A 19,768-nucleotide genomic window follows, 5' to 3' on the forward strand; every position below is an offset into this window, starting at 1 on the left:
TGATTGGCATGTGAAGCGCCCCTCCAGTGGCCAGTTTGATTGTGTCATATAGAGGTGAATCCCTACCTGAACCCACCATTCAAATTTCACAACAATAAGTCAGTGTTAACCCTGAATGATGTTTTTTTTTTTCTAAACAATCAGGTATCATCAACAATGACTCACTTACAGATGAACCCAAAATTTCACCTAATGCCCCACCCCCTAGGTACTGTATTGCCCATGTCACAATATGCAGCTGATTTTACAAGCATCTGAGAAAATATGACTTGGCTGGACACTGCAAGGGCCAACTGTATTATAGATTACCCCCAAGAGATGATCTACTACCAATGTGGAGAAGTTATGGAGATTGGATGTTCTCCCTTCATCATAATGAGAATAGTCTAAAACCAGTGGTCATATCCCCAAACCCTCTGTATTCCTGGACACCATGTTAATCACTAGACAGCAATTCCTCTTTGACAGAAAATTGCCTCAAAACTCCGAGCCACTAAAGAAACCCATTCACCAAACTTAAAGCAATCTTCAGAAGAACCCTGAAATGACCTTTTTTAATTGGAGCACTGACCAGATTTTGGCATCATATAGTGATGACATTAAGTCAATGTTTCATCAAGTGCAATTGCTTCCTGAACACTGCCCTCTGCTGAGGTTCTTAAGTAGCCCCTGTGATCCAGCCATCTAAGCTAAAGTTTTCCAAAGCAGACAATTTCCTTCAAGTTTGATTTACATCCAAGGTCCAAATAACCTGTTGGATGGACTGAGCAAAGGACACTTTGATATTCGGACAATGGGCTAGCTGTGAATCAGCGGTTGTTAACCATTTTCCATCTGAAGCCGCTTCAAAGAGTACTGAATTGTATCTGAGGCATGAGAGAGTTCCTGATGAAGTTTTCTTCTGATCATTTAAGCTTCAAACTCCGTCCTGAATTAATCCAGGGTCTATATGAATCACAATGTTACTGCTTTGCCGACAGTGATGATCCACCTGTGTTATATGATGCATCAAAACAAGCATATAGATTGGTTGCATACCTACAACTATTTGCAAGTCAAAACTCCTTTGTCATGTCAAGGTTGAGAGTGGACGGTATTAATTACATTCAGCTCTACCATTGTGTGTGTGGCCTATCAAACCACAGAGACTACTGAATGCATGCAGCTATCAGCTTGGAGTTATTTTAATTCTCAGAATAATCCAGTTGATGATTGTTCAGTTAGTTTGATTTCTTCATTTAGCCACATACAAGTCTTTACAAAGTGATTTGTCTTAAAAGCTCAAGATTAGTTTTAGACTTACACTGATCAGCCATAACATTGTGAGCAGTGAGAAGTGAAGTGAAGAAGACTGATCATCATGGCACCTGTTAGTGGGTGGGATATATTAGGCAGCAAGTCAACATTTTGTCCTCGAAGTTGATGTTAGAAGCAGGAAAAATGGACAAGCGTAAGGATTTGAGCGAGTTTGACCAAAAGGGCCAAATTGTGATGGCTAGACCACTGGATCAGAGCATCTCCAAAACTGCAGCTCTTGTGGGGTGTTCCCGGTCTGCAGTGGTCAGTATCTATCAAAAGTGCTCCAAGGAAGGAACAGTGGTGACCCGGCGACAGGGTCATGGGCGATCGAGGCTCATTGATGCACGTGGGGAGAGAAGGCTGGCCCGTGTGATCCGATCCAACAGACGAGCTACTGTTGCTCAAACTGCTGAAGAAGAAGTTAATGCTGATTCTGATAGAAAGGGGTCAGAATACACAGTGCAGGACGGGTCAGGGCTGCTTTGGCAACAAAAGGGGGACCAAGACAATATTAGGCCGGTGGTCATAATGTTATGTCTGATCGGTATAGTGCTTTTAACAATGGATTTTGTCTCAAATCAGCTTTACAGAACATAGGAAATGTAGTAGAAATGCTCAAGATTAATATTAGACAAAAAAGTTCAAGATTAATGCAATCTTATTATTGCAATAGCCATATTATTGTACACATTATGAGTCTAATATGTTTTATAGTATTATAGATTATTTTTTAAAACAAAGCTGTACTGAGGTGTGTAAAAGGACCTGGGCTCTCTGTGAACTCATCTAAAACATGAAAATATGTACCACATAAACCATGTCATGTGCCATGTCAATATTATTACATTAATCTATGGAAAACATTGACATTTATTTTTTAAGTATAGACCAAGGCTATGTGTTCATTATTACTGATCTCTCTCATGGCCTCGGTGCATTATATACTACCCGACACTATATTTCCTGTATTTCAGTGTGTGGTTTCCTGTTGAAATTAGAGAGAGAGCTTTTGACACATCAGGCCAGTTAGGCTGACTGAGAGAGAGAGAGAGAGAGAGAGAGAGAGAGAGAGAGAGAGAGAGAGAGAGAGAGAGAGAGAGAGAGAGAGAGCACATCAGGAGGAGTGGCTTCGGGAAACCTGCTGGAGAGGTGAGTCCTATTCCTCTTTGCTCTCCTCCCCGTGGACAACATGGCGAACTGAACACTCATCACCTGCGCTTTTTTCACGGCTCTGTAGTTTCATTGCTGGACTGTAGGCTCGTGCACAGCTCCTGAGTGTAAAAAAAAAATCAACCTAGATTTCCGGTGTGTGTTCTGAGGTCGGACCGCGCGTCTCGATGAAACCTTTGGCGGAATCATGTAACGAGCATCAAAAGAAAAGCCCCGGGGAGATGATGATGGCGAGTCAGGCGGTACCTGCTGGAAACACCGGAGAGGTGAGTGCGCGAGGAGGGGGATACATTACAAGGATTAACACCACTTCAGCCATTTATATAGATAGATATGGATATGTAGATATACATGGTTTGTTTTACATTTCGATATAGTTCAGGGATAAGTTCTTCTTCCCTAGCTTTGAGGAAGAAACACAACTTGTAACGCTACAGTACACACACACACACACACACACACACACAGTACAGGAAAGCCGCTGGTGTGAGAGCAGGAGGTTATAGTTCCGCTTGAAACGGTTTCCAGCATAAGATAAATTTAATAGAATTACACCAATAGAATAAGTTCGGCCATGGGTACAGTTCTGTAGCTCGGAGAAATGAGTAGTCTGTGCTTTATTTATTTATTTGTTTGTTTGTTAAAAGCCAACTACAGTTTTTTCATCGCTACTGTAGATACTGCAGAACGTTTAGACTACACACACACACACACACACACACACACACACACACCTTCATAGTGGTTCTAGTCAGATCATGACCCTCAAAGTGTTTCTATTCATTTATTTATTTATTTAATGTATGTTTATATTCATGTATATATTTATATTTATTTATTTGTATTTATTTATCTATTTCTATTTTTTATTTCTTTTTATTTGTTTGTTTGTTTAATTACTTACTTACTCATTTATGTATTTATTTATTTATTTTGTCAAAAGCCACCTACAGTTTTTTCATGGCTACTGTTTATACTACAAAACATTTAGACTATACACACACACACACACACACACACACACACACACACCTTCATAGTGTTTCTAGTCAAGTCATGAATGGGCTCTAGAGACACTCAGAGTTTCTGCTGTTGATATTATGAAGATTTTTATAAAGTTACTGTTTCAGTCATTTATTACCCGGGCTAGTCGACAGGTCTAGGTGAATTGAATGCATTCATAGTGAACCTATATTAGGTTTCTTTTTTAATCTAAACATCAGTAACATAAAGCCTTTAAATGTTCATGTTGTTATTTGTTCAAGCTTATTACTCAGTAACTACTAGGAAGGACGTAGTAAGTACATGTAGTAAAAGTATATATAAGTATGTTATAAGAGATGAGTGGAGTGTGAAAGTCTGTAGTCACTGATGCATTCTGGGATTTTAAGGTGAATTAATCGCCATGCAGCTAAGGAGAAGTGCTATTTAAATGACCAAAAATAGTAAAACCTTTTAATAGTCTGAACCAGGTTTAAGTCGGAGTGAGTGAGTGTGAAGGAAAGAGCTCTCATGGTGCTAAAAAATAAATACAATAGCACGATACTTACACCAATGCTGATTCCAAAGCCTTGGGTTTCGCCTGATACTGAATCTGTATTGTTTTTAAGCAGTGAGGGATTTTGTGCTAAAACTGCTCAAACTGTGTCTGCTCTACACAAACAAACACACACACACACACACTCACACACACACACACACAGCCGTCCAAATAATCTAGTTTATTTGAAACGAGTGCCATAAAGCTAACTAATCGCTACTGTTATGATAACATGTGCTTGCAGTTTATTATTCTAAAACATACTTTACATTGCTTCATTTTATCATTTTAATACAAGCAAGTGGATTATACTGGAATTAACACACCTGACTGACCTAACCAACTGGTCCAGACTGGGAGAAGTGAAAGAAAAATGGATCTATGAGAACATTTGATCAAAATTTGTTCTTGGAAACACACAGACCAAGGTTTATCCTACTCACAAAATAACGAGAAATAAATGATTTAAACCTGAATTAATAAAAGTGTACATTGAAAACATTTTAAAACACTTTTAACAAATGACATTTTTTAGCATTTCTCAACTTTTGGGACATTTGGGACATACCATTTGGGACATACCATTAGTATGGTAATAAATTTTCTTTAAGGTCTGAACACCCCAGCTCTAACTCCATTGTTTCAAGAATGATCATTTATGCAAAGCGGTCAGTCCGTGCCTGTGGGTTTCTCCACCTTCCACCTTTTCACCACTTTCTTCAACATGTCAGTAAATAACGTGACAACTTCATTTTGTTTTTGTTTTTTTAAACAACTCATCTACTCTCAGATGAGGCATAGATGTGTGATTAAGGTGAAGCTCTCAGACTTGTTTCCTCTTGCGAGACATTGTACACAAAACCACATGTCTCACTTGTTCCCTGGCAACCGAGTTACTTCCCTTTCAGTATTTTGCACCCTGGTGATGTCACGGTTCCCACCCAGATAGTTTGCCCAAGGCCACACCCTGTTCGCAAGGCACTTTCAAGCTGTCTGGAATAAGAGTGCAAAATCTGGGGTGGTTTTCTGTTCACTTTTCTGATCAACAACCAAACATTCAGCAAACCTGTCAGTCACGACCTTAACGATATTTAATTATGATTCATTAAGGTGAATTCTGCATTTTAATTAAATTGCTGCAGAAGATTAAATTCTGATAAAGGTCCCTGTGAGACAGACATGGAAGTATTTTTTGATTCATGGTTACATTTTTCTACCCAACAAATGTTGACAATTTGATAAGATCAGGAGTCTCAGATGTTTTGCAGTTCAGAAACAGTGGCATCGCCAGGAGTGAATTTCAGGGAAATATAATAAAAGCAAATCGATTCAATTCAATTCAATTTATTCGTATGGCACTTTTAACGAAGGACATTGTCTCAAAGCAGCTTTAAGTATAAGAAGTATAGAAAAAATTATGAAGTTTAAAGTTAAGTGACGATTTATCCCTGAAATATTTATCCCTAATGAGAAGCCTGAGGTGAGGGTGGTGAGGAAAAACTCCCTGAGATGATGTGAGGAAGAAACATTGTGAGGAACCAGGCTCAGAAGGGAACCTCGTCCTCATTTGGGTGACACTGGACAGTATATAATGTAAATGTTCATGTACAACAGAAACAAAGATCTCTTGAGGAACTAATAGGTCAGTATAGTTTCTTATATATTATTCTTATATATTATTATTATTATATATATAATTATAGACTAATTCCTTCCTGCCGAAAGCTGACCGATAGACGGCGAGTCTCTGTCCACAGCAGTTCTCTGGGTCATGGGCTGTCCATCTGGGCAGTTAATTGAGAAGCGTGATGTGCTGGGTGAATGGCATATAATAATAATTGATGATTAAAATGGTCAACAGATCTATACTATTTTTTCTTCTTTTGCTGTGACCATCGTGTACCATCACCTACCCCCGAGTTCAGAGTCTCGCTAGCTGGCTTTTTAAACAGAAAAAATGCTAAATTCTGATAGGTCAGTCCTGCTTCTCAGTTTAGTAGCTGCTAGCCAAAATAATGTTAAGCATAAATTACAATATCACATTTATATTACAATATTATACAATATATTTAAACATACAAGGTGCTATCAATGTCCACTTGATGTTTAGGGCAGTTAAATATCCAGTCACAAAATGATGAGGTCATTATGACACAGATAATGACCTTTTATGAACATCGTTATAATACAAAGCAATGATATTTGACATTGAATAACATATGCCTGTGGTCAGCATTTATAGCCTTGCAGTGCAGAAAAAGGAAAACGTGGACCCTGTACTGATTGCAGCACAGAATTCATTTTCTGAATCAATAATGAAATAATGGTAGCATCAGTGTAGTTTTGGTGTACTGATATCCAGAACGATGTTTTTTTATTTTTAAATAATCCAAAGCTGCTTCATGTACCACTAGAAGATTTGAAAACCAATACAAGTCTGACTGGTTTCTGTTCTCTCTCCTTGATAGGGTCAAACCCAGATGAATGGGTTCTCTGTGCCTCATGGTGTGAGCAGTCCTGTTCCACAGTCCCAACTTGCGTCTAGCCCGTCCTCGCCTGTCCATCAAGCACCGGTCAACCTTCCTAGAGGGCAGTGGGGCGGCAAGTATGAGTTTCTGCTTTCCTGCATCGGCTATTGCGTGGGCCTGGGAAACGTCTGGAGATTCCCTTACCTTTGCTACCGGAATGGTGGAGGTGAGCTGTGAGCCTGCGGGGCTGAAATTGCATCCGAATGTCTTTTTAAAAAGTACAAAATACAGCAGCATTCAGCCTTTATCAGTTGTCAGTGATAATTAGTGTGTTATTATATGTATCGAAGCTTTTACTGGAAGTAAAGTAAGCAGCGGAAATATTGCTGCTATGCACACAACTGGGCAATAACTTCCCTGTCATGTTGCAGAACTAATAAAACAGGTTCCCAGCAAGATGATAATTAAACCCTGGAATTGGGAAGTGGTTTATAAAATCGACATAGGCAGAAAACACTGATGCACAATGTTCTAAAATTACTCCTGTAAAACAATAACCTTTACCTCGGCCCTAAGTTTGTAATATGACTCTGAAGCATCCAGTGCACTTAAAGGAATACCCTGGAGTTTAATCATCATATCTGTAGCGTGTGTGTGATTACCACAGACAGGAATTTCAACATTTGCATAAGTGAGGGGGGAAAAACAGTTACTGAGAACTCACTTATATAAAGGAAGACTTAAACAATACATGTTTAAAATGTGGAACTACTTAACAAAGCTGTACCTTAGATAGCAGTGGAACAATTTATTTACACATACCCAAAAGGTTTCATTTATACCACCAGACATGTCTGTGTTCATGTGTGTGTGTGATGAATTATACGGATTTACAACTCAGTTAACACGCAATCCATAAAACCATTCTAAACAATACATACTGTGGATAGATATCTACTGACAAAATCCAGATGTGTTTTCACATAAGCTACAGACAAGGTAGGCAGATTTAGTTGGACGTAAGTGCTAATCTTAGCCAATGCCAGATCTGATACTGAAGTAACACAATGACAGTTTGTGTCCATAAGCGGTAATCAAAGCTGTAGTCGGCTGCACGCGCTCGCACACGCATATGTCCAGTTCTAGCCAAGGTCATTTTTTTTCTCTGGTTCCTTTTGGGTGTGTCCTACACGAAAGACTCACAGATGTAATAGAGATGCCTTCTGGTTATATTGCTGTTTTGTTTTTATATACACTGACCAGGCATAACATTATGACCTAATATTGTCTTGATCCTCTTTTTGCTGCCCGTCCTGCACTGTGTATTTTGACCCCTTTCTGTCAGAACCAGCATTAACATCTTCAGCAATTTGAGCAACAGTAGCTCGTCTGTTGGATCGGATCACACGGGTCAGCCTTAACTCCCCACGTGCATCGACGAGCCTCGGCCGCCCATGACCCTGTCGCCGGTTCATCACTCTTCCTTCCTTGGACCACTTTTGATAGATACTGACCACTGCAGACCGGGAACACCCCACAAGAGCTGTAGTTTTGGAGATGCTCTGATCCAGTGGTCTAGCCATCACAATTTGGCCCTTTTTGGTCAAACTCACTCAAATCCTTACACTTGTCCATTTTTCCTGCTTCTAACATCAACTTTGAGGACAAAATGTTGACTTGCTGCCTAATATATCCCACCCACTAACAGGTGCCATGATGAGGAGATCATCAGTCTTAGTCACTTTACCTGGCAGTGGTCATAATGTTATGCCTGATCGGTGTATTATCTTTTATTAGCTCCTTTGATTGAGCTCCCACATTGAATTAAATAGCAGTAAATAGTTTTATTTGTTCTCCCTTTATAATTCATTATTCTGTTTTTTATTTCATTTCAGTGCTAATTAATTGATTATTAGTTGAATACAGTAGAAGTTAGTTAATGAGGAAAACCCTTATATGAGCAGGAGTGTACAGACACAGTTCACACGCCTGACTGAGAGATTTGGAGAAGAACCCTGTTAGAAAAACAAGACATCGTGAATCACAGCAGCGCTAACAGGAACTAAACTCAGCTAATTCAACAATGCTGTTTTAGTTTGGAAAATAGAAGTAGTTTTAAGAAATCTGGACTGTGAGCCCTTACAGATCTTCCCTACGAGAATACACTATGATGAAGTGTTGTTTGCACAGAAACTGTAAAATCTGTACATTAATTATCTAGCCCACTGGGCAAGTAAACTCTTTGGTGTGTTTTGTCAGCCTGGAACTTTAAAAAGTGGTAATTTAATACACTATATTGTCAAAAGGTTTTGATGTAGAACATTATTTTTGCAACCTTGTCAAAAAGTGTCAAACATTTCGTCTATAAGCTGCGGTGTTCTCGCCTTACATTCCCAGTAAAAACACGATCCCAGTTAGTGCCTTTTTACTTCACAATGACATATTGTGCTAGTAGGATTGTTATATCCTGTATGTTAGTTTCCACTTCCCTGTGTGTTGCTGCTGTTTTGAATCTCTCTCCTGTACATGTGTAAAAATATTCTGCTGTCAGCCTTTGGATAAACTGCCTATAAACATTAACCAATATTTATGTATATAAAAGAAAAATAATGTAAGGTTTTCCAGCTTACAATATAATCCAGAAAGATGCTTTATGCAAATGACAATGCAGGTAATGGCAGTGTTTTTTGTCCTGCTACAGGTGTGTTTCTCATCCCTTACTTCATCATGCTCTTCTTCACGGGTATGCCACTCTTCCTCATGGAGCTTAGCTTGGGTCAGTACGGAGCTGCAGGCCCCATCACCGTCTGGAAGTGCTGCCCGCTGCTTAAAGGTACCAGCATACTTGAGCATGGTTCATGTGCTTCATTTTGAGGCTTATTTTGTATTTCATACATAAATATTATTATATTTTCAGTTCTTTTGGAATGAAAGCAGTCTCTGGTATCAAGCTATGAATAATTTGTATAACTGTAATTACAGATTCATAAAGTGTGTTTACAGCTGCAGTAATGTGACCACTAGTGGATATGTTTTCCCGTATTATTCTTGATGTTTATTCAAACTTTGATCAGGCATAACATTATGACCACCTGCGTAATATTGTCTTGGTTCCCCTTTTGCTGCCAAAACAGCCCTGACCCATCCTGCACTGTGTATTCTGACACCTTTCTATCAGAACCAGCATTAACTTCTTCAGCAATTTTAGCAACAGTAGCTCGGATCGGACCACATGGGTCAGCCTTCGCTTCTCACGTGCATCAGTGAGCCTTGACCACCCATGACCCTGTCTCCGGTTCACCACTGTTCCTTCATTGGACCACTTTTGATAGATACTGACCACTGCAGACCGGGAACACCCCACAAGAGCTGCAGTTTTGGAGATGCTCTGATCCAGTGGTCTAGCCATCACAATTTGGCCCTTTTGGTCAAACTCCCTCAAATCCTTACGCTTGTCCATTTTTCCTGCTCCTAACACATCAACTTTGAGGACAAAATGTTGACTTGCTGCCTAATATATCCCACCCACTAACAGGTGCCATGATGAGGAGATCATCAGTCTTATTCACTTCACCTCTCAGTGGTCATAATGTTATGCCTGATCGGTGTATATGCTCAACATAACCACCTAGAGAGGGTTTATTTGAAAAAAGCTTAATTTTGGACTAATCGAATCTTCACTGAAATGACAGTTCTTGTGTTTCTCCAGGGATTGGTATCGGGATGTTGTGTGTGTCCACTCTGGTGTGTCTTTACTACAATGTCATCATCGCTTGGACGTTTTATTACCTGGGAAGTTCCTTCCAGAGCCCGCTGCCATGGTCCTGTAATGCTATTGCTAATGCTCCGCTGTGTAGGGTGAGTGTAATATACCTGCGATAAAACCACTTCATGAAAAGGAAGATATACCCAGATGGTACTCGTATTCATTATTACTCTGCTGTCTGTTTCTGATCCACAGAACAACACCAATGTCACACACTCCCTTAGCGCACCTGAGGTCTTCTGGAAGTAAGGACATTTGCTGTATCTCTGTACTTCCTGTCTCATTCATAGCAGTTATTACCGGAAAGCAAAATTAAACAATTAGATGGGTTTCATTAGTGTTGTTCTTTTATATTATTATCTACTTTTCTTTTCAAATTGTTTTTAAAAAAAAAGTAATTTTAGGTGTAGTAAGTATTTTGGGTGGAGTTCTAGGGACAAATCAATGGTTGTGGGATCTGTTAATATCCTTAGATATTCAGCACTTTATACTATACACATAGGAACTGTTAATGTTATGTCTAACCGGGTTCACCTCTGGCCCTACAGTATACAGCAGACATGTTTTTGTTCACTTCTCTGACCGTACAAACCCAGATCTGCTTTACTAAAAATAACTAAACATAAACTAACTGACCATAAATAGTGGTGGTTAACTGTTTAACTTTTTTTAGATTTGAGGCCATATGTGTATTTTGGTGTAACTCTCTCTCTCTCTCTCTCTCTCTAACACACTCTATCTCACTCTATTCCTTACTCTCTCTCTCTCTCTCTCTCTCTCTCTCTCTCTCTCTCTCTCTCTCTCTCTCTCTCTCTCGCTCTCTAAAACACACTCTATCTCACTCTATTCCTTACTCTCTCTGTATCTCTGTCTCTTTCTCTCTAACACTCTCTGTCTTGCTCTCTGTCTCGCTCTCTGTCTCTCTCTAACATACTGTCTCTCTCTCTCACACTCTATCTCACTCCATCTCTAACTCTCTCTCACATATGTCTCTCTCTCTCTCTCTCTGTCTCTGTCTGTCTCTCTCTCTGTTTGTCTCTAACACACACTTTCTCTCTCTCTCTCTCTCTCTCTCTCTCTCTGTATGTGTGTGTTTGTCTATTGCAGTGAACGTGTCTTGGGTGTGGTCAACAGTCAGGGCCTGCATGACCCCGGGCCAGTGAGATGGCAGCTTGCTTTGTGTTTACTTGCTGCTTGGGTCATCATTTTCCTCTGCATGCTAAAGGGCATTCACAGCTCTGGCAAGGTAACAGTGTCATCTGCTCAGTCTGATCCAGTCTAGGGCAGTGGTGGCTCAAGTGGTTAAGGCTCTGGGTTGTTGACTGGAAGATCAAGGGTTCAAGCCCCAGCACCGCCAAGTTGCCACTTTTGGGCCCTTGAGCAAGGCCCTTAACCCTCTCTGCTCCAGGGGCGCCGTATCATGGCTGACCCTGCGCTCTTACCCCAAGGATGGGATATGCGAAGAAAGAATTTCACTGTGCTGTAATGTATATGTGACAAATAAAGGCCATTTCATTTTTTTCATTCTGATAAACATACGTTTCTAAGACTTTAATCCATTTATTTAGGCTGGTGTGTCCCTTTTAGGTGTGCCCCAGACATGTCCCTGGTGTGTCTGGCAGACCTGTCCCTTTTAGCTCTCTCAGAAGCTGTTGTGTTGTACACTAGCTGCATTTTGCTTTAGCATCTGCGTAACAATTATATGTCAATGTACAGCTCCAGATATGAAATAGGGCATGTGCTATTTTCAGAGGGACTGACAGCAGATTTAATCTTGTGTCACATCACCCAGTTATGTGTTTTTCTGGTTTATCTGTGTCACTGGTTCACGTGTGGTATCTAGATGCAAACATAGACTTGTTACACACAAAGCATATTACAGTGTGTTAGCTGTGGCAGCACTGGCTATATTTTAAGCCTACACATTGCTCAGGTAATGGTAGGGTGATTAAGTCGAGTTCCTCCCTGTCCAGGTGGTCTATGTGACAGCCACGTTTCCCTACTTCGTGCTGATTGTTCTGATCATCAGAGGTGCCACTTTAGAGGGCTCACTCCAAGGTGTAGCCTTTTACCTCACTCCGGTCTGGGAGCGGCTGGCTAACGCACAGGTACTTGCAACACAAGTCTTTTATATCTTGCAATATAGATAGCTTTATTCTGAAAATGTAATGTAATGTAGTGATATTTTGGCTTTGTGTAGGTGTGGAATGATGCTGCCTCACAGATCTTCTACTCACTGGGCATTGGAGTAGGAGGCCTTCTTTCTATGGCTTCCTACAATAAATTTGACAATAATGTCATCAGGTTAGTTTGCTATTGGGATATTATCTTCATTGTATTGAATTTTTTTCTGGGCAAATTCGGTGATTAAATCTGTATTCCATTTCCAGGGACACTCTAGTCATCACTATAGGCAACTGTGCCACCAGCTTTTTTGCAGGCTTTGCTATCTTTTCCATCCTGGGTCACATGGCCTGGAGGAAGGGTGTGCCTGTGGAACAGGTTGCAGATACAGGTAACTTCAGTGTGTTTTCCAGTCACTGCAGACACTCCCCTTTCTGCTACACTCTGCTTTTGTGATGCGGTTCAGCTGAAACATAACATATTAAATTCCAGGAAAAACGAGTTAATGGATCCTGCATCTCATCAATTATGTGTTTGATCTCCTCTCAGGTCCAGGCCTGGCATTTGTAGCTTATCCAGAAGCTCTGGCTCTTCTGCCTGGTTCAGTTTTCTGGGCCGTTCTGTTTTTCCTCATGCTCTTTATGCTAGGAGTGGACACACTGGTAATACCCTATTTTTTAGATTTATTTTTTTATATTTTGGTAAAACATTTGGTACAAGTAATGGAGGTCAAAGGCAATACATATACACACACACACACACACACACACACACACACACCGATCAGCCATAACATTATGACCACAGAGAGGTCTCCTCATCGTGGCACCTGTTAGTGGGTGGGATATATTAGGCAGCAAGTGAACATGTTGTCCTGAAAGTTGATGTTAGAAGCAGGAAAAATGGACAAGTGTAAGGATTTGAGCGAGTTTGACAAAGAGCCAAATATTGGTTTACTCCGTTTTGTTGAGCAATGTCCTTTTAAATGTATTAATGAAATCATTGGTTAATTAAAGCTTTCTTTTGAGCTAATTTTGTAACTTGTAACAAGAAAAAGAAATGTGTACATTATATGGGATCATAGAATTATTCTAGAATTATAACTACATTTAAAAAATCAGCAAAAACCAGCATCAGTTCAGAGTGCCCTATATTTTGATTCAGATTTCCAGAAAACTTTTCATTTCTTTTCATTTCATTTTCTTAAATGTACTTCACAGTTGTATTTTTATGTAATTGTATTATGTTCTGGCTGATTAATATTCTTTGTAAGTTTGTAATATTTTTTAATAAGCAAATAAGGCTTTTTTGCAGGACTGGGTCTCATTATGCAATATGAAAGTGATATATTGCAAGATTTTGCGTAGAACCTTACAAACTGGAGAATGGGTGCTCGATAGAAGCTTTCATTATGTCTATAGAGCATTTGCGAAAGGTTTTAAAACAATGGCGTTACAACATGGTGAACACACATTTGTTAAGCAGGATGGCTTGCTTCAGTTATACACCAGGCAGTGATGTAACTTCCTCCAATGCTGATGAGAATAGAAACAACATTTAAGCTCTCTCTCTCTCTCTCTCTCTCTAGTTTGGTAATATGGAAGGTATTACCACAGCTGTACTGGATGAATTTCCTCAGCTCAGAGCCAATATGAAGCAGAAGACCATTTTCCTGGCCATCCTCTGCTTCGGCTTTTACCTGATGGGCCTGTTACTGGTAACTGATGTGAGTGTTAACTAGCTCTTCTTAATTAAAAGGCAACATACATGATAACCTGCTGTTAAACCTAAGTCGTGCATGTGAGCATTGCTTGATATTAATCCCTGTGCATTTGTCCTTAACAGGGAGGGATTTACTGGTTCACCCTCATAGACTCATTCAGCACCAGTTTCGGTCTCATCATCATCACTCTGTTCATGTGTCTGGGCATGTCATTCTTCTATGGTGCGCCTCTCACCACTCTTCCTCCATCTCACACTTATACTGCTTTAGGAATACTTGTCCATCACCACAGCTTGTACAATTGGCCATGTGCTCTGGATGGATGGAATGGCGTTTGCCGTACATGCTTTCCCCATCAGTCACATCAATACTAGCCAATCATGGCTGTCTCTGAGCTCATGTATACAGAAGAGGGGTAGATAGCACCTTCAAGTGTCTCAGAGGAAGCATGTCTCAGCCTTCATCTTCCTATGTAGGTAGCTGTCACATGATAGGAGACAGCCATCAGTTGGGTGGAATTTAGAGGCTGACCGATTTGGTTGGAAAATGCCATGAGATTTTCATTTAGGCTGAAGGAGAAATGTATACTATAGCTTATAATACAGTATAGCAGCACTTGGTACTGATGAACAAAAAAATGGTATCACATTTGTTAACTTTTAGGAATAAAGATCCTATGCAGGTTCTTCACGCCGTTATTAACATCTTCATGACATTTCACCCCTCCCAGATGTGGATTGTGTGTAAAGAGATATTTTGCATGTGATTTGTTTAACTCAGGAGTGAACCAATTCTGCCAGGACATTGTGGATATGATCTGTCCCTGCCCGTCCTGGTGCACCAAACTGCTGCTCTACTTCAAAGCATGCTGGGTTTTCTGCACACCCTTCCTGTTACTGGTGAGTGTTTGGGGTGGATTTGTTTTTTTTAGTGGAAATCACAGATAAATGGATGGATGGAATACAGATAATGTGTGTGTATATAATGTAAGGTAATATACAAATAACCTAAGATGTACACCGCATCAGGCATAACATTATGACCACTGCCAGGTGAAGTGAATAAGACTGAGTATCTCCTCATCATGGCCCCTGTTAGTGGGTGGGATATATTAGGCAGCAAGTCAACATTTTGTCCTCAAAGTTGATGTTAGAAGCATGAAAAATGGACAAGTGTAAGGATTTGAGTGAGTTTGATGAAGGGCCAAATTGTGATGGCTAGACCACTGGATCAGAGCATCTCCAAAACTGCAGCTCCTGTGGGGTGTTCCCGGTCTGCAGTGGTCAGAATCTTTCAAAAGTGGTACAAGAAAGGAATTGTGGTGAACCGGAGACAGGGTCATGGGCGGTGAAGGCTCGATGATTCATGTTGGAACCAAAGGCTGGCCCATGTGATCCGATCCAACAGACGAGCTACTGTTGTTCAGATTGCCGAAGAAGTTAATGCTGGTTCTGATTGAAAGGGGTCAGAATACACAGTGCAGGACGGGTCAGGGCTGTTTTGGCAGCAAAAGGGGGACCGACACAATAGTGTATAGTGATTCTTCATATATAGTGATGATATTTTAATTCTATTGAGATAATACAGAATATATAGTGTATAACGACTGTACGATGATTACAGGCATTAAAAGGTCAGTGGTTTGAGAGCAGGGTAGTGGGTATGGGGAAAGAGCTGGCTTTGGGTCTTGTGGTTCTGGTATAAACTGAGGTGTTCCTGATGATGTTGCACATTCTAGCTGTGTTTAAGGTGTTCAGTGTCTGACACTTGGGCACTGTTGATGTTTTTAATTGTTAAAACAGCATCTTGAGTAGTACTTTAAACGTGTCACTTCACCCAAAGCAAGCTTGCAGAGGTCCTAACCTTCTGAACCAGAGCAGAAATAAACATGCACCTGAGAGAGGTTTGAAACAAACACCATGTGAGCTTGCCTTAAATAATTTAGTCTACTTGTGACATTCTACCTCCCTGCTTTTGTCCTCATTCTGTTAATGCAGGCCTATTGTATAGACTCATTATGAAATGTTGTGTATTTTACCCCATGTAGTTCATCCTGACCTACATCTTTATTGAGATGTACCGAACGTCCCTGCATTATGGCTCATATCAGTACCCCACATGGGGCAAAGGGCTGGGGGTGTGTATGGGCCTCTTCTGCTGCCTGCAAATCCCCATCTGGGCCATTGTGGCTGTCTGGAAGGAGTCTGGCACTATGATGGAAGTAAGTCTTCACATGTGACAAACCTATGATGCAAACAAGAAGCCACACAATCTTTGAAAAATCTTTTCTAATTTTTTTGAATAGTGAAAGGTGTAAAAGCTATGCTTCCCACGTGTCCTTCTGTCTTTCAGCGCTTCCAGAAAGCCATCCGACCGCTGAACTCCTGGCGAGTCAACAACCAGGGCAATGGCACTCAGGAGCAGCGCACAGAGCCTGAGAGAGTGGAAGGACCCTACACCGTGAACCTGACCGATATGGACTTCACTGCGATGGCCTGGGACGCGAGTGACGCATAAACAATGTGCCAGTGTGAGAAGGCTGAACTTCTTCCTGTTAAAGGATAAGCCTTATCTATGGACATGTGAGGAAGCTCACACTGCGGAGACTAAAAATATGTTCTCATTAAATGCACTAAATGTTTCTTAGTGCATTGACGGTGCCTATTTCCTTAAAGGAACACGACGAAACTGGAAATAATAATAAAGTGACAGTTTTCTATAAAGGGCGTGAGAAATGCCCATTGGTTCATATTTCCAACCACACACTCTGTTCAGAAAGCAGTAAGCACTTCCCCAATGGGGATTTTTCTTTTTGTATAACAACAAATGACACAAGACAGTTTTTAATGATCATTTTATTAAAATATTTAATGGAGTCATATGTTACGAAGGTGAGACATCCAAGTGTCTTCAACCTGCCATTGACAATTGAGACCTACCCCTAGGCCTGGAGTCTACTTCAGCCTGCTCTCTGGGAGAGATAGAGGGTTTTACCCTTATGTTCATGCTAGCAAGTTGCTCATGTTGCTTGTAGTTTGTCTGTAGTAGCGACTGCCCTTTGGACAAGCACAGTCCAGCAGTATTTTTTTAAGCTCTAACAAGAAACAGTAATAGCCAAAATGTATAACCTAGAGCTGACTCTACGATGTAAACCCATCACTTTTGCTTTTGATGCACGTTACCTGCTGAAGCTCAAACTAGCTGGCTAAACTGTACTAGCTTTCTTTCGGTCACCAGAGTCACCGATGATCTTTGATACTTCCTTCCAAACTGTTTGTTTTAGTTTCTTAAAATCTCATTTAAAGAGATGACAGGATCAGTTGAAACAATGGATATACACCGATCAGGCGTAACATTATGACCACTGAGAGGTGACATGAATAAGACTGAGCATCTCCTCATCATGGCACCTGTTAGTGGGTGGGATATATTAGGCAGCAAGTCAACATTTTGTCCTCAAAGTTGATGTGTTAGAAGCAGGAAAAATGGACAAGCGAAAAAGATGATGGCTAGACCACCGGATCAGAGCATCTCCAAAACTTGCAGCTCTTGAGGGGTGTTCTCGGTCTGCAGTGGTCAGTATCTATCAAAAGTGGTCCAAGGAAGGAACAGTGGTGAACCGGAGACAGGGTCATGGGTGGCCGAGGCTCATTGATGCACGTGGGGAGAGAAGGCTGGCCTGTGTGATCCGATCCAACAGACAAGCTACTGTTGCTCAAATTGCTGAAGAAGTTAATGCTGGTTCTGATAGAAAGGTGTCATCGCAGTTTGTTGTGTTTTGGCAGCAAAAGAGGGGACTGACACAATATTAGGCAGGTGGTCATAAAGTTATGCCTGATCGGTGTACATTTCTGCACGTCAAAGTGAGAATTAATGTCCTGAATGCAAAACTCTCGCTTCATTGTGTCATCCTTAATTATTATACAATTTTGAAAATTTTAGTTGTCTAGCCTTCGCCTTTGTGCTTCATTAGTGTGAACATAAGGTTATTTCTCTCTTCCTTTGTGGGTCAGAGCAACGCTAATAGAACAGCGAGCTGCAGTCTGTACATGCTCACAGTGTGTGTTCCACTGCCATGGTGTTGATGTGGCTGGAGATATGAAAAGAAGCATGTGTTGTTAATCTTCCCGGACTCATACGACAGCCTGCTTATGGTGGAAAATGATACTAACAGGGAAAAGGAGTCATGAATCCGAAAGGAAATATTGCTTTAAGATTTGCAATATAATAGAGCTTAAGAGCAGTATTTCACACTAAAATTACATCGCATCAATATCTCTAAAGAATTCAAACTTCTAGGCGTGGAAAACCATCCTGTATTTTAATTCAAACTAATGCAAAATATAGAGATTTTAGTGGATTTTTTTTATATTATCTAACTACTGTAACTAAATGTATGCCTGTTATGAATTTTTTGTTTTTGACATTTCAGGTAATTTATTTCACTTCTATTTAAAACATTTTGAATAAAATTGTAATTGTAAAAAAAAATAAAAAAAATTACATAAGAAACACCTCTGTGTTGAGTCCAACACCAAGTTCATGCATGGTGTAAGACGGTGTTAAAGGAGATTATATGACCAGTATTTATTCCATGTCACTGTTTGTTAGCTGAGATCTACTTCAGATTCAGGTTCAGGTTCATGATGTTCATGATTAAATCTAAATAACCTGTGGCTCAGGGCTACAGCACACATCCAGAGAGCAGAGTTGTGGGGAAAAGAAACAAACCAGTTTGTAAATGAAACGCTAAAACACTGGGAAGTGTGACATGAGTTCACATCCTCATCATGAGATACTTCAGCTTTCCCACAGACACGATGTTTATGATATGTTTACTCCGAACCCTGGGTAACGTCTAAACTCGGCTCAGCCTGCGAGCCTCGCCTTTGGAAAACTCTCTGGATTTACGAGGAGCCACACAGAGCAGAGCGCTGCCTTAAAGTGTGCTATTACATCAGACTCCATGCAAACAAGCCGTCACAGTGAGCAGAGTGCACTTTGCCTCTGGCATTTCTGGGGCCCTGATTCCTTCATGCCACCGTCAGACAGGAAAGATTTCCATTCAGCTACAGAGTAATGACCATGTTCCATTAAACCAAGACTGATCAGGCATAACATTATGACCACATGCCTACGATTGTGTCGGTCCCCCTTTTGCTGCCAAAACAGCCCTGAGTTGTTGAGGCATGGACTCCACCAAGATGTTAGTCCTGTAAAAAACTTACAGGACATAAAGGAAACTTTTGTAAAGATACTGACCACTGCAGACCGGGAACACCCCACAAGAGCTGCAGTTTTGGAGATGCTCTGATCCAGTGGTCTAGCCATCACAATTTGGCCCTTTTGGTCAAACTCACTCAAATCCTTACACTTGTCCATTTTTCCTGCTTCTAACATCAACTTTGAGGACAAAATGTTGACTTGCTGCCTAATATATCCCACCCACTAACAGGTGCCATGATGAGGAGATCATCAGTCTTATTCACTTCACCTCTCAGTGGTCATAATGTTATGCCTGATCTGTGTGTATATGCTCATGTTATTTTCCAGAAGGGTCTGAGATCTAATCCTGCATGGTACTGTTGTTTTCACATTTCACGATGCTATAAATATTTGTAGAACATAATATGTACACTAGAATATACTGCCACTAACAGAAATCCTTGAGGAAAATT

General features: G+C 40.6%; 1 protein-coding gene across 1 annotated transcript; it reads left to right on the forward strand.

Annotated features, from left to right (window-relative positions):
• The first annotated feature begins 2,428 nt into the window (after nt 1-2,428).
• On the forward strand, nt 2,429-19,748 carry slc6a7 (solute carrier family 6 member 7). The gene is made up of 15 exons (XM_058415512.1): nt 2,429-2,735; nt 6,478-6,703; nt 9,179-9,310; nt 10,187-10,335; nt 10,439-10,488; nt 11,351-11,489; nt 12,217-12,351; nt 12,444-12,547; nt 12,634-12,758; nt 12,917-13,029; nt 13,956-14,093; nt 14,213-14,312; nt 14,871-14,989; nt 16,138-16,311; nt 16,443-19,748. Exons 1-15 carry the CDS (start codon nt 2,637-2,639, stop codon nt 16,605-16,607), a joined length of 1,968 nt encoding a protein of 655 aa, XP_058271495.1. The 5' UTR covers nt 2,429-2,636; the 3' UTR covers nt 16,608-19,748.
• Nucleotides 19,749-19,768: the final 20 nt, after the last annotated feature.

Source organism: Hemibagrus wyckioides, linkage group LG18, assembly GCF_019097595.1.
Source record: "Hemibagrus wyckioides isolate EC202008001 linkage group LG18, SWU_Hwy_1.0, whole genome shotgun sequence".
NCBI lineage: Eukaryota > Metazoa > Chordata > Actinopteri > Siluriformes > Bagridae > Hemibagrus > Hemibagrus wyckioides.

Coding starts and splice junctions, on each gene's coding strand:
- slc6a7 (XM_058415512.1), top strand. CDS start 2,637: ATGAAACCTTTGGCGGAATCATGTAACGAGCATCAAAAGAAAAGCCCC. Junction 11,490..12,216: donor GCATTCACAGCTCTGGCAAG/GTAACAGTGTCA, acceptor CTCCCTGTCCAG/GTGGTCTATGTGACAGCCAC. Junction 16,312..16,442: donor AGTCTGGCACTATGATGGAA/GTAAGTCTTCAC, acceptor TCTGTCTTTCAG/CGCTTCCAGAAAGCCATCCG.